The 15031-nt window shown below is 40.2% G+C and overlaps 1 protein-coding gene across 1 annotated transcript; it reads left to right on the plus strand.

Annotated features, from left to right (window-relative positions):
* The first annotated feature begins 12883 nt into the window (after positions 1–12883).
* LOC147482439 (uncharacterized) lies at positions 12884–13876 on the plus strand. Its single transcript, XM_086579318.1, has one exon. It carries the CDS (start codon positions 12884–12886, stop codon positions 13874–13876), a length of 993 nt encoding a protein of 330 aa, XP_086435444.1.
* Positions 13877–15031: the final 1155 nt, after the last annotated feature.

The following is a 15031-nucleotide window of genomic DNA, read 5'->3' on the forward strand; positions in this document are numbered from 1 at the left end:
AGCTTTGTCATCAAGCTTGAATCTCTCATCCTTCGGAATATGCACAAATGCTTTGCACCCAAATACCCTCAAGTATCCATAATCAACATCTCTACCTAACCATACTCTCCTGGATAATCACTATTTAGAGGCTTTGATGGTGATAGGTTGATCACATGTACGGCTGTACGCATTGCTTCTACCCAGTAGGTTGTAGGTAGCTTAGAGTGAGACAACATGTATCTCATCCTCTTTACAATGGTATGGTTCATTCTCTCTGCTATTCCATTCTGTTGCGGTGTCTTAGGAACGGTCTACTCATGATGAATCCCATGACTCTGGCAATACTCTTCAACAACTTCTTTGTCTCTCTTTTCACCATGCTATGGAATTTCTCAAACATGCCAAGTACTTCATCCTTGGTCTTCAGACTATATGCCCATACCTTTCTTGATGCATCATCAATGAAGGTCATGAAGTATAAAGCTCCCCCGTGAGACTTCACTTTTATAGGACCACATAAGTCTGTGTGCACTAGTTCAAGGACATTGTCCTTTTTGTGAGATAGGAATCTTTGGAAAGACACCTTGTGTTACTATCCTACCAAATAGTGAGCACATGTATTTAAATGTGTACCTTTAATGTCTCGCAAGGCCTTTTGCTTAGCAAGAACTTTCATCCCTTTTATGCCCATATGACATAGTCTCTTGTGCCACAGTTCGGAGGAAGCTTCTTCTTCTACCGCATTCACTTCTTCTTTACACAAACTAGCCTGCATTTTGTAAAGAGAGCAAGTTTTCTTCCCTCTGGCTGCTACAATAGAACCTCTACTCAGTTTCCATACCCCGTTACCAAACGAGTTTACAAAGCCATCATCATCTAATTTCCCAGCTGAAATTCGGCTTAGCCGAATGTCAGGGACATGTCTTACATCCTTGAGTGTCAAGGTGTAGTCGACATTGGTTTCTACATGAATATCTCTAATGCCTATAATATTCGAGACACCACTGTTACCCATCTTCACTTCACTATATTCACCACAGCTGTAGGTAGTGAAGAATTTCCTATGCGGTGTGACGTGATAGGATGCTCCTGTATCTATCACCCACTCTGTATCCTGGCATGAGGTACTAAGATAGCACACACCATAATCTGACATAATTCCCACTAGGTCGTCCACTAGTGCGGTAGTATCTCTGCCTGTGTTTCCGTTCCTCTGCACCATGTCTTCATGTACACAGTTATTCTTCTCATCCCTCTTCAGTGTTCTGCACTCATATATGAAGTGACCCTTGGTGGCACAATAATAACATTGCCTCTCTGCCTTAAGAGTTCTAGCTTCACCCATAGATTTACTTCTGTCATCACCTCTAGAACGAGATGGTTTTCTATTTCTACATCTCCCCCGTTTCTCTGTGACAAGGGTCTCTAAGTGAGAGGAGCTACCTTTTGAACTCCTTCTAGTCTCCTCATTCAACAAAGACACAGTAGCCATCTCCATGGTAACGATTCTATCTTTAGCTGCTCCGTGTAAAGAGATTGCTAACGTCTCCCAACTTTCGGGTAGAGAGCCTGATATAAATAAAGCCTCAACTTCGTCTCCCAAATTAATCTTCATCAAATGCATCTGATTGATGGTATTCTGTACTTTGTTAAGATGCTCAGACATTGAAGAACCTTCTTGGTACTTCGTGTTGGCAAACTTCTTAACGACCAACACTTTGTTTCCACCCGACTTCCTCTCATAGTGGTATTCGAGTTTCTTCCACAAGCCAAAAGTTGTAGTCTCTTGGGATACATGGTGAAAGACACTGTCGTTAATCCACTGTCGAATGTACCCAATTGCTTTTCTGTCAAGCTTGCTCCACTCAGCCGCAGCAACCGTTTTCGATCTTTCTCCTCCATTCTCAATGGGTAGTGCCAAGTCCTTGCAATAAAGCAAGTTTTCCATCTTGGCTTTCCAAATGGTGTAGTTATTCCTATTCAGACTCGTCATGCGAGTGTTCACAAAATTGTCCTTCTCTACAAGTTATTTAAACTCAAATCTTCTCTCAGGAGTTTTGTCAAACACCTTCCGACCAAGATTTGGATAATACGCTAGGCTAATCTAACCAAGGCTCTGATACCACTGTTAGGGTTTATACCAATACCAATTGATTCCCCTACTATACAGATAACTTGTATTTGAACAATAACCACTCCAATCAACAATCTAAATATTCCCTACAACCAAACTAAAATACCCAACTCACTACACAACTATTAACAACAGATAATAATGTATAGCAGTAAAAGCAAACCACAACGCAAAGATATACTGTGGTTCGACCAATGGTGTCTACTTTCATAAGAGCTTGTCCTTTTATAAAGTGGGAAAGAAGATTACAATCACTCCTTGCAGTCTCTCACCTTACTAGATCACTCCTTTCTCTTTACAGGGTTGTATCTCTGTAAAGGTTACCTTTCAATCTTGATAGCTTTCAAGATTGGGTTTTCTCTGACTTCTGTGTTGTCTCTCGTGTGTTAGGTTTTGCCAAAAACCCAAACATATAGTGCCAAACTCGCAGTTCCGCAAAAATAGAATCCTGCCAAAATAGGCATGGGCGCGGGGCGCGCTTGGACTTGTGCTGAAATGGGTGCGGGGCGCGCTCTTGCCTTGGATAATGTCTAGGCACTTGAGCGCGTGGCGTGCTTCAGATTGGCTTGTGGAAGGCGTGTGGCGCGCTCTTGCTTTGGACGATGTCCAAGCACTTTAGCGCGGGGCGCGCTCCAGAATGGCTTGTGGAGGGAGCGGTGCGCGCTCTTGCTTTACCACACAAGCTGAACTGATTTCTCTTCTCTCCTCATGTGAGGGATAACTCCAACAAGGGCTGGCACTGGGAAAACTCCACCACTTCTTCCATCAAATACTGAATGTGGAAACGACAAGAAAATACTGTGGACTACAATCTTGAGATTATAAACCACATCAACCATTTTAATAGTTGCATGATTGATCCTAATCATCTGACCAATAGTACCATTTCCACCTGTGGTTACCATCAAACTTTGACCAGGATCAAGAGTTGGTAAAGTGGTCCCAGTTGGTAACCTCATTAAATCATAGCTCAACATCATCTAATTAGGAACAATATGGAAACAGAAGTTACTCAAATAAGCATGACCAGCTGAGAAGATGGATGCATGACCACCTGAGAAGATGGATGCATGACCCCTGAGAAGATTGATAAGCTCCAAAAACTGTAATATGAAACCCCATTGAGACATATAAATTTGGTTAATTATGTGTTTAATAATCATGAAATAAATATATTTTCATACTTTTGCAGGTATTCGCAGTAAACATGAAAATATTGGTTAAACCTGCGTTAAAGCACGGGGAACGACGTATATATGAATTCTTCCAAATCAGCCATGTAAAGCCCAACAAATCCGCACAGAAGCATCAAACTTCTGAAGCTCTTACCTTTTGAACCAGGATTCTGAATGTGACAAGTGAGCTGCTCAGACAATCGGGGCGATGAACTCTATGCACAGGCGTGAAGTTGTAAAATTGCCAAAAGACCGGATTGCCACTGGACTGCACATGGACCCACTATACGGGCCGGCAAGATTTGATGAGTCATCAATCATGGAGCATGTCAAGACAAAAATGCCAAATTATTGGTGCAAAGTTGACACCTTGCATGTAATTAATTAGATTAGGTGTTAATAGTAAAAAAAAAAGGCCAGGTGTCACTTTGTTTTAATGTGGTGGATAAAAATGAAGTAAATGTGGTTTGATGTTTCACGTGGGAGGAAATGAGATTTCTCTCAAATGGAGAAGAAAACAAAACAAGGGGGACAATCCATTTACTCCCTTGACTTCTTTTCTTTTACCATGTATTATTTTAGTTCCTTAGCTTTAGTATTTTTTTTAGTTTTTGGTTTTGGAAAAAAAAAGCTTGTAATAGTTTTAATGGAGGAAACCTTGTGTTCCTCTTGAAAAATTCTCACTTCTTCATGCAAGTGAGTTTATAAATAGATAGTTTCTTCTTTTTGCTCTCTCTCTTTTTACATTCCACACTTGTTTTAGTTTTAGCCCAAGGATCATGAGCTAAACCTTCCCTTTGTGGGGAGTTAATAACACTCATGTGAGGGAAAAGTCTTGTTATTTGGTTTAGTAAATGTTAAGAAGAACAAGTAGGCCTACATCCTATCCCAAAATGATAGTTGGTGTAGAGTCTAGTTAGGGATCAAGTGATGAGCTTAGAGATAAATCATTACTTGGTTCCTTATGCTAGCATGTATGAGCTTAGAGATGAGTCATATTTGTTAGGGATCAAGTTTTCTTTTAGTAGAACTTGTCTATGAGTTCTAAGAAGATTTTAATGCACTTACTAAAATCAAATAACAAAAGTATCTTCACATGAGGAGAATTAACTCTCCACTTTTGTTTTAGTAAAATTTTATTGCGTCTTAGTTGCATGATTTCGTAACTTAATATTTTTAATTTTTGTGTAGTAAAGAAACCAAATATTTAGTATTAATATAATCATATTTAAACTTACTCGTTAGTTCCCTAAAAGAGTAAAAACCAAGTTCTAAGTGGTCCTAGAATTTAGGTTGGTTCGAATCCTTACTCCAAACTATATGAACACGAAGATCGTGAGTAAGAAAAATCTTTGAATTCGCACTTTCGCCAAAGAAGATATTCAAATCTCTATCAAAGCAAAAGGCAAAATTTTTGAATATCAAAGATGGATGCATCATCCAAAGCAAAAACAGTCATGTTTTGGAGATTCACTATTTCTGGATACTTGGCTTTCAATGCATGCTATAAAACACTGAACCCATTGTTATGAAGACGAAGCATAACATTTTTCAACATCAATCTCATTAAAGCAGGAGAAGTGTTTTGAGGATTATTTGATGATTGTGATGAAGAAGAAATTGTAGTAGTTCGATTGTTGTTGTTATCAGTTTATGTTGGAGGAGGAAACAAGAGTGAATTCATCCGTTCAATGTTACATGAAAACGGAGACAGAGGATGTAGAGAAAAAAGGGTGTTTTGTGCTTTTCTCGTGTAAGGCGCACCCTGCGCTTGGATTTGCTTGGCAAAGGGTGCAGATCGCGCTCATGCCTTGGTCGAACTCCAGAAGCTTCAGCGCACCCTGCGCTCCCTTTTGCTTGGACAAGGGCGCGGGTTGCGCTCCACCATATTTCAACACGAATTTGACTTATTTCGAAAGTTTTATGAAATAGTATAAATATAGGTTTTTTCTGTAGAAACCTAACTTAACAAAAAACTAAGAAAGAGAGAGATTATAAGAGAGCAATTCTTTGTGAGTTGTGTGTTCATTCTTTGGGAGTGAATTGAGAGACTTGTAATCTGTTACTCCGGACATCAAGGAAAGCTTGGAACTCGCAGTGTGGACGTAGGCAAATTGCCGAACCACGATATATCTTTGTCTTGTGGTTTGTTCTCATTTACATTAATTGTTTTACTTTATATGCTTGCTATTTGATATTGAGAAGTGTTGGGATATTACTTGGAGGGTGTTGAAGTCTTGTCTAGTGAGAAAGATCGATCCTTGTGTAGGATTGATCTATTTGTTGTGGATAACGTTGTTTCCGCATTGCCCTATTAACAACAATTGGTATCAGAGCCGATGGTTTGGCTGGGACAAACGACACAGATCATGTAGAATTTGAAGACGAAGTCATTCAAGGTGGAGCCGCCAATGATGGCGCAACTCAGATGGAGTTGCTTCCCTGTACACACTATGACGCTCTTAGAAGTCGTGGATGCTCGAGAGAGTGTACCCCGAGTGGAATCCAATGACATGGAGTGATCTTCGAGGTGGAGCTTGTCCTCTCGACACCTACAAAGTCTGGCATGATATTGTGCAATGGTGATGAACAAATGAAGATCCTTGGATTTTGGTTCAAGGTGGAGATTGTTGGGTATTGTGAAACTGAAATCTTATAGTCCCACATGGGAGAAGAAATGAGTTCATCATGGGTTGATAAAGTGGGAAGCTCACTAACTAGTACCGAGGCCTTTCCGGATAAAACCCCAGCCCAAGCCCAATGGGTGGTTAAGTGGGGGACAATATCGGTACTAAGTTATCCCATTGGCATAAGGCCTGAGGTCAGGCTGTATGCCAGTCCCTATCAAATCTGGGATTTTGAGTTTTGGTAGTGAACCATAGTGCTCGAAATTTGTGTAGACAAGGTGTTCGATAAAATTCCGAAGTGATATTGTTTTTGGGTTATTGTGTGTAACTTGAAAAATGGCTCCCAATATGTCAAATGCTAAGTTTGAAGTAGAGAAATTTAATGGGAAAAATAACTTTGGGATTTGGAGAGTCCAAGTCAGGGACATCCTCATCCAACAAGGTTTGCATAAGGCCTTAAAGGGGAAACAAGCAAAGCCGGCGAATATGAGTGATGACGATTGGGCAGAGTTCGATCTATAGGCTTGTTCATCAATCCGGTTGTGTCTTGCTAATGAGGTCATGTATAGTGTGATGGGAGAAAATACCGCTGCCGGTATTTGGCTCAAGCTAGAGTCTATGTATATGACCAAGAGCATGACGAACAAGATGTACCTTAAGAAGCGTCTTTATCGGTATATGATGGTGGATGGTTCAACGATGCAAGAGCACGTTAGTGAGTTCTATCGATGCCTAGCAGATTATTTGAATGTTGGCATGCAGATGGATGATGAGAATCAAGCGGCATGTTTAATATTCTCTTTGCCTGAAAGCTATGAGCATCTAATGACCACATTTATGAACAGAGAAGATGTTGATCTTGAAGAAGTTCAAAGTGTGTTACTTTCTTATGACTTGATGAAAAAGACAAGAGTTGAGAATAGCATTGATGCAGGTCAAGGGCTAGTGGCAAGAGGAAGGTCGCATGAAAAGGCTTCTACAAGCAATGAGAAGTCTAGGTCTAAGTCAAAGAAGCCTTTGACACATGTAAAGTGCTACAATTGTGATGAAAAGGGACATTACGCAAGTAATTGTCCTCACCCGAATAAAGAGAATAAGAGAGATGGTAAGAAGAAATGTAAGGCTAAAATTGAGGCAAGTTATGCTTCAGGCTCTAAAGGGGACGAGTTAAGTCTCTGTGTGTTCACACAAGACTATATGGCCGAAAGGCGGATTCTTGATTCCGGATGTTCCTACCATATGTGCCCGAATAGAAAGTGGTTTACTTCTTATGACAGCATTGATGGTGGTTCTATTTTGATGGGTAATGACGTTGCTTGTAAAACGGTAGGGATTGGAACTATACGGGTCAAGATGCATGATGGTGTAGTGAGGACTTTAACTGATGTAAGGCATGTTCCTGAGCTAAAGAAAAACCTTATTTCTCTTGGTACTTTGGATTCCAAAGGCCACAAGTTTGTGGGCAAAGGTGGAGTCCTAAAGATTGTCAGTGGCTCTTTAGTAATAATGAAGGGTCAAAGACATGGAACCTTGTATACTTTGACAGGTAGTACGGTGATAGACGATGTAGCAGTGGTTGCATGTAGTGATATATGATTCTGAGTGCACTAAGATGTGGCATATGCGACTAGGGCATATGAGTGAAAAGGGTTTGTCTGAGTTGTACAAGCGAGGGTTCTTGAAGGACTTGAAAAAGCCAAGTATGGGGTTCTGTGAGCATTGCGTCTATGGGAAGCAGTGCAGAGTTAAGTTCAAGTCAAGCAAGCACACGACAACAGGCATCCTTGACTATGTGCATACGAATGATTGGGGACCCTCTAGAGTGGCTTCTAAAGGAGGTAACCGTTATTATGTCTCATTCATTGATGATCATATCTGCTATGTGTGGGTGTATATGATGAAAATGAAAGATGAAGTGTTTAAGACATTTAAGAAGTGGAAGTCAAGGGTTGAGAATCGCACAAATAGGAAGGTCAAGACACTAAGGTCTGACAATGGTATTGAGTATACCTATATGCCTTTTCAAGAGTTTTGTGCGCAATAGGGAATTGCCAGACACTGGATAGTCAGGGGCACGCCTCAGCAGAATGGAATGGCAGAGAGGATGAATAGAGCCTTGCTTGAAAGAGCGAGATGTTTGTTGTCTAATGCCAGTCTAGGCAAAGAGTATTGGGCAGATGCAGTGTCCATGGCGTGTTACCTGTATAATAGGTCACCAGTTCCTGCTATAGATTACAAGACACTTTATAAGGTGTGGTCAGGTAACCCAACTGATTATAGTATTTTGTGAGTGTCTGGATTGACAGCTTACTACCATGTGAGGGAGAGCAAGCTAGATCCTAGAGCTAAGAAAGTCATATTCTTAGGCTTCACAAATAGGGTAAAGGGATATAAATTGTAGTGTCTAGAAGACCACAAGTTCTTGGTCAGCACAGATGTTACCTTTGATCAGACTTCCGTGTTATCTTTCAGTAAGCCGGAAGGAGCTGGGCAGAATGGTGAGTCTATAGAAGTTCAAGCCACTGAGTTTGAGTTGTCTCACTACACCAAATTGGCCAAAAAACAACAGATGTATTCGGGCATAAACGACGGTTAATAGCCCACGTAATAAAACTTGAGCCCATAGCCGTGGTTGTCTAACTCAATAGCCGTCGTCCTCTTACATTAGAATTTGGAGCTTCCACAAGCTACTTCCCGCTCCACTATTTCGCAAAAAATTAGACTTCACGGCTAAATTTCAATTGGGCAAATAAGAAAAATATTATTTTGAGAATCCGCCTTCGTCAAAACAAAACAGATAGTTTTCATTCTTAAACAAAGTGTGAGAGAGAAATAGATATTGAGGTTCATTCTGAAATCTCGATTGTTGTTTTCATCTCATTCAATGCATCATCCATCAACAAATTTAGTTTCAGGTAATCATGTACTCTCATTTGCGACAATTAACACTTTATTTTTATTTTTTTGTATAAATTCTTCATATTTCAATTATTTTATTTGTTTTCCCATCAGTTTTTCGGTTTCGATTTGGGGGGTTTTGGTGGAATGCGTTTTGCTCGATCATCCAATTAGCAGGTACTACATATTTTGATCTTAATTCTTTGATTAATATATGTTATTAGTTGAAAATTTGAATTTGTTGTTGTTATATTAAGCCAATTGCAATTTATTTTTAAAAGGTTGAATTTTTCCACAAAGATTACAAATTTAATGTTTAAGTCACTGTAAAAAATCAGTTGGGTTGCTCAAAAAAAAATTCAGCAGTAGTAACGCATACAACTAGGATACCTTTCAACGTCCTCTTAGTTAATCCTTGGGTATACGTGGTATCATAAGCATAACATTCCATCTTAACGAGATGTTTTAGGACTAAACCTTTGTCCGGTCAATGCGAGAAAGAAAGAAGCGATGTAGAGACATAAGAATGGCTTGTCATCTGTCGGTCCAATGATGCTCTTATAGCTTGACCTACACGGCAAGGGAAAGATCAAAGGCGGGGGGCATTTGGTACTTTAGCACGAACTATCTGATCAAGTTTTCTTTTGCTGGAAGCTGGCAAAGCCGCCTTTGATTGTCGCGTACATGCCGTTCATGCGCCAATCAATTGAGAGTTCAGCAGATAAGGCAGAGCAATGGATCACCGTGTGGGTAGTCTCTGTTAGGCTTTCCCTTTCATGTGCACTAATAAAAAGGAAGGGGTTATGGGTATGCTTGAATGTCGACAATTTGTCCATCACAGGGCATTCTATGCATCAACAACTTCATTCCCTCGGTTGGATCGACAGCGGGGGCAACTCCAAGATATAAGGTTTGAACTGGCTCTGGCTTTGTTGTAAGGAGCACTTTATTAACTTCGAACTAAAATGGCCTCATAGGAAGAAGGAACTCCTGATGGCCTGCACCTTAGAATGAATACTAGGCAAGGAAGAAGGCTATCTCAGTGCACGGTTGTTTTACGGTCTTGGGACTTGAAACCTTAGAACTCCAAAAGAATTTTCCTGTCCCTAACGGTCCCGATATTGAAGAACCTATCCCCGCAGAGACGAGAAAGAAATGGACCGTAAGAAAGATAAGGCCATATGCCAACTATCTTTAGCGTATCAATGGGCTATTAAAATATGACTAATTATACTCCCTCTACCTCTAAATCCACTTAGTCTTGCTGTGACTTTGGTGACTCGGTTCGACTAAAAGTCTACGTCCGAGGATGGGATATGAAAGGACTCTATCTTTTATTAAGCCTGATTTACGAGGCATATTGCTGTAATTTGATTCCAAATAGTTGCTTTTTCCAGTGTCGCTACGAACTTACTTCCTGTTTTAAGCCAAAAGATGGGGGTTATAGAAAAAGTGACTTTCTGATACCGCCTTTACTAAGTCAAATCCTGTTTATTAATTTGCCAGCTATATGAGACTGGTTTCAGATCCGGTACCCGCTTTCAGTTCCTCCACTTCTTGCTAGTAGTAGGTAGGCACTTCCACGTGTAGTTGGTAGGCAAGTCGGCAAGTAGGTCGTATTATTTCCCCACTTTTAGTAGGTGGTCGGATAAGGCACTCGCCTTTTGTAGTTGTATTTAACACTCGCCTTGTAGTTTGGAGATTCGGAGCTCGTTGGATAAAGAAAGAAGCAAGTGGTCCCACAGTATGAATTCCCCGCTTACCCCTTCAAGGAGTACGAGAAGAAAACTAAGAAAGCAACAAATGGAAGAGCTTTATGTGTGGTCTAGTTCCGAACTGAAGGTTCATGTAGTCTAGTCCCCATCAGCGCTTAGTCTTGGGTAAATCATGGTAGGGCGGGAATTCTTTTAAGGAATCAAGTGAGGGCAGACTTGTAATTGAGAGTTTCTGATTTCTATTTACCATTTCTCTCTAGACTTTTCCTTAGTTTGAAGACTCTAATGATAGATGTTTGCATTGAAGGTTTCAACCGTGTTCTTAGACAAGAAGGCAGTGATTGAGACAACTTGGTAGGGAAAGGCCTTCAGTACCGAGCTCTCGTCGGGTAACACCGACATGCTATACCATACTTGGCTCTACACTGGTCCCCTAAATAGGCTGCTTTTTTATGAGCAGCCCTATAGGGATTAGGTCGTGGAAAGGAAGGAAGCCCTCGTCCAAGCGGTGTATTGATTGAGTTAGTGTTCAGTGTGGTAATAGTACCATTCGGTATTAGACCTCCTAACTACTAACAGCTATAGAGGAAAGGTAACTACTATTGGTATTGAATAGCTCGTCCCTTATCCCATTCCTTGTCCGAAATGGCGGTCCGAGGAGCTCCTTTCAGTGAAGTTAAGGTCTTATGCTTTACCGTACTGTGCAAACATAAATAAGAAACAAAGAACAACGATATCATACTCTTTTTTACTTCGCGACCTATATTTACTCGAATCCATTAAGGAACACTAAATCTCAACGGACAAACAGACTCCGAAAGGGCCAAACCCAGAATGATAGTGCCTAAGCAAGCTGCAACGCCGGCAGCCCTCTTTGGGGGTCATAAGGTAGTTCCTTGGACTTTACCAGGTGGTTTTTGAGTGCCTGGTTTAATGGCTCCCCGCATTCACAAGGACTCGCAACTTCATGCACACTACAAATATGATGCACAAATGTATCCTTATGTGGATGTTGTGGAATTATCTACTGGTTCTCGTCCACTTACCGTTGACCTCGCCTCCCCACCTTTTCCGACCCCAATTGATCGAACAGTCCGCAATCAAAGGAATAGGATACTTGTTGCGCACCGTCACCTTGTTGAGAGCCCAATAGTCGATTCACAACTTTAGGTTCCCATCGTGCTTCTTCTGAAAGAGAACAGGTGCTCTATACGGTGCCTTGGATGGGTGGATAAAGCCCGATTCCACCAACTCGTTCAATTGTTTCCTAAGTTCAGCTAACTCAGGAGGTGCCATTCGGTAAGGTCCCTTGGCGGGTGGCTTTGCTCCAGAACCAACTCTATTTGGTGGTCGATAGACCCTTATTAAGTAAGAGGCGAAGTGCCTTCGGAAGCTCCTTAGGCATTCAATCCTTATCTTTGGTTCAATAGCCCAAGCACCTCTCTAGGTATGGGCTGCGGGCTATGCTCACGTAGTATCAAGCTTCGCGGCAAGATAGGTTCTTTCTCCTTCACAACAAAGTAAAAGTAACTCAATAAAGTGGTTCAGTCAGATATATAGGGCCCCTCAGTATATATGTGTGTGTTTATATAAGCAAAATATCGATTATTCAAACACTCCGTTTAGTAAGGTGAAAACAATAGATTCCTATATAGTGACTTTAATATATAATGGAATGTGAAAATATTTAAGGTAAGGAAGCAGCCATACTCCAAGCGGGGTGTCAGCAGTAAGCGTCAATTTACAGTCACTTTCGTAATCCTTGTATAGAAGATCTACAGAATACATAAAAGGAAAATAACACTAATAATAACAACTGGAACAGTAAAAAAAAACTAAAGATTTTATTACCTCTGCTTTCCTTGCCGATGTCCGCGTAAATACGTGCACTTGTAAACTAAGAGGTGATCTTCTTGTGTTAGTGTGTGACTTGTGTTAGTGTGAATCACGAGATCTAAGAAGAAGGAAAAGAAATAAAACCGAAAGCCGGAAGTTAGAAATAGAAAAAATATTTATGACGATTATTCTAGAAGATATGACTTACAAAGAACTTATCAAATAATCCCTTCAATATAGTTTCTAGAAGATATGACTTACAAAGAACTGATCAAATTTTGTTTCTAGGGTTTTCTTTTTCTTTTTTCATCCAAATTAAAGAGTTGCGGTCTCTAATGAGTCTTGTTATCCCCATATATTGAGGTCTTTTGATCATATAGCGTTTTAGTGATTGATAGTATTTTGAATTATGATTGATATACCATTAAATTTTTTCTTGGTATTTAGCAGTTGCTAGCTTGAACTTGTGCTTCTTGCTAATATTATATTTAGTTCTCATTCTTTTGTATATTAGGAATGTCTTTAGTACCCCCAAACAGGGCATGGATGAAAGCACCTCAAGCTTCTACGGAATATCTTGATGGTGTCATATCGTTCCTCACATTTGCTCAAAACAGACCGGGAAACGATGGATGGTACTGCTGCCCATGTGTAGCATGTCCTAATGTTAATGGGAAAAAGACTCTACATGAAGTCAGTGACCATCTAATCCGTCTTGGTATTGATGAGACATATACAACGTGGACTTTTCATGGTGAACCATTGCCCACTAGTGGTATTAAAAAGGGGATTCCTAGCACTTCTTCAAGTGCAGCCCCTAGGATGGTTGATTTGGTTAATGATGCCCATATAGATCTCGAGTCATTAGATGATTGTATGGATGAACTTCGAGGTGGACGTGACACACAAAATGAAGAAGATATACATGGTAATGATTACTACAAAAAATTGAAGGAAGATGCAGTACAACCTTTATACCCTTCGTGTGAAGATGGATTAACGAAACTTTTCGTGACAGTTGAGTTGATGAGTATGAAAGCTAGAAATAGATGGTCGGACAATAGTTTCACGGAGTTGCTCCAAATGTTAAAAGCTATTTTGCCAAAGGAGAGCACTATACCTATTAACACCTATAATGCGAAAACACTGATCAAATCTTTGGGAATGGACTATGAGGTGATCCACGCGTGTTGTAATAATTGCAATCTATACTGGAAAGAGCATGCAACTAGGGAGTTTTGTCCAGTGTGTAAGGCAAGCAGATGGAAGTCAATTGTTCTTAGAAAGAAAGGGAACAAAATTCCATGGAAGGTGCTAAGGTACTTCCCATTAACACCAAGGCTGAAGAGATTATACACAATACTGTGGATTGCAGAGAAAATGAGGTGGCATGCAAATTCAGTTGGAGATGAGGATTACATGCGCCATCCTGCTGATTCTTCTGCTTGGAAATCAGTTAATCGTAAGTTGCCTGAATTTTCAAGTGAGCCCTTGCGCAATGTCCGCTAGGACTAGCTACGATTGGAATTTAATCCTTTTGGAATGAATAACAATTCTTATAGTTGTTGGCCTGTCATGATGGTTCCATATAATCTTCCTCCCTCCTATTGTATGACTAGAGAATTTACAATGTTAACATTGTTAATCCCCGGAAAAACTAGCCCAGGAGATGACAGTGATGTGTATTTGCAACCATTGATTGAAGAGTTAACTGAATTGTGGAGAGTTGGAAGTCTAGCATATGATGCCTACGCTAAGAAAACATTTACTATGAAAGCTATTTTGCTATGGGCGATACATGATTTTCCAGCGTTGGGTCATCTCTCAGGTAGTAGAACAGGTGGAAAGTATGCTTATCCAGTTTGTAGTGTACATACCGACTCAATCAGACTATTACATGGGAAAAAGGAAGCATACATGGCAACCAGAAGATTCCTACCAGATGATCATGTGTTTAGGAGCCATGCAATTTAATGGAAAAGAAGAGCATAGAAAAAAGCCCAATCGTTTGACTGGTTCTGAGGTATTGATAAGGGTGGAAACATTTCCCACAGTGTATGGAAAATTAAGCAAGAAAAGGAAAAGACCCGCACATGACGATGAAAATGGTTCATATGCATGGTCCAAGAAATCAAAATTATTTGACTTGTCGTATTGGGAGGTAAGTTTAAAATGTTTTGCATTACAAGTGTTATATATTATAATATATTAGGTATTTTAACATTTTCAGTTTTGTGTAAATGTAGGAGTTATTTATTCCACACAATGTGGACGTGATGCATACAGAAAAAAAATGTTGATGAACATCTCCTTGGGACAATCATGGGAACAAAAGAGAAGAATAAGGATGGTCTTGCAGCTCGCCTAGACCTTAAAGAAATGAAGATAAGGAAGAACTTGTGGCCTATCGAAGAGAATGGTAAGATTTTCTTGCCTAAAGCTCCATTAAACTTTGTCGAAATCGAAAAAAAGCAGTTGGTATGTCAAACTCTAGTTGATCCGAAAGTTCCTAAAGGGTATAGTTCAAACTGGAAACATCATGTGAATATGGAGGAGCTTCAACTCAAGAGCATGAATTCACATGATTACCACATCCTCATGCAACAATTGCTCCCAGTTTGCTAATGCATGCATACAAAAAGCATAAGCCTTTATGCGTCTTTG

This window comes from Coptis chinensis, chromosome 8 (genome assembly GCF_015680905.1).
Source record: "Coptis chinensis isolate HL-2020 chromosome 8, ASM1568090v1, whole genome shotgun sequence".
NCBI lineage: Eukaryota > Viridiplantae > Streptophyta > Magnoliopsida > Ranunculales > Ranunculaceae > Coptis > Coptis chinensis.

Bases quoted from the DNA above. Each gene is read 5' to 3' on its own strand.
- LOC147482439 (XM_086579318.1), top strand. From the start codon at position 12,884: ATGTCTTTAGTACCCCCAAACAGGGCATGGATGAAAGCACCTCAAGCT.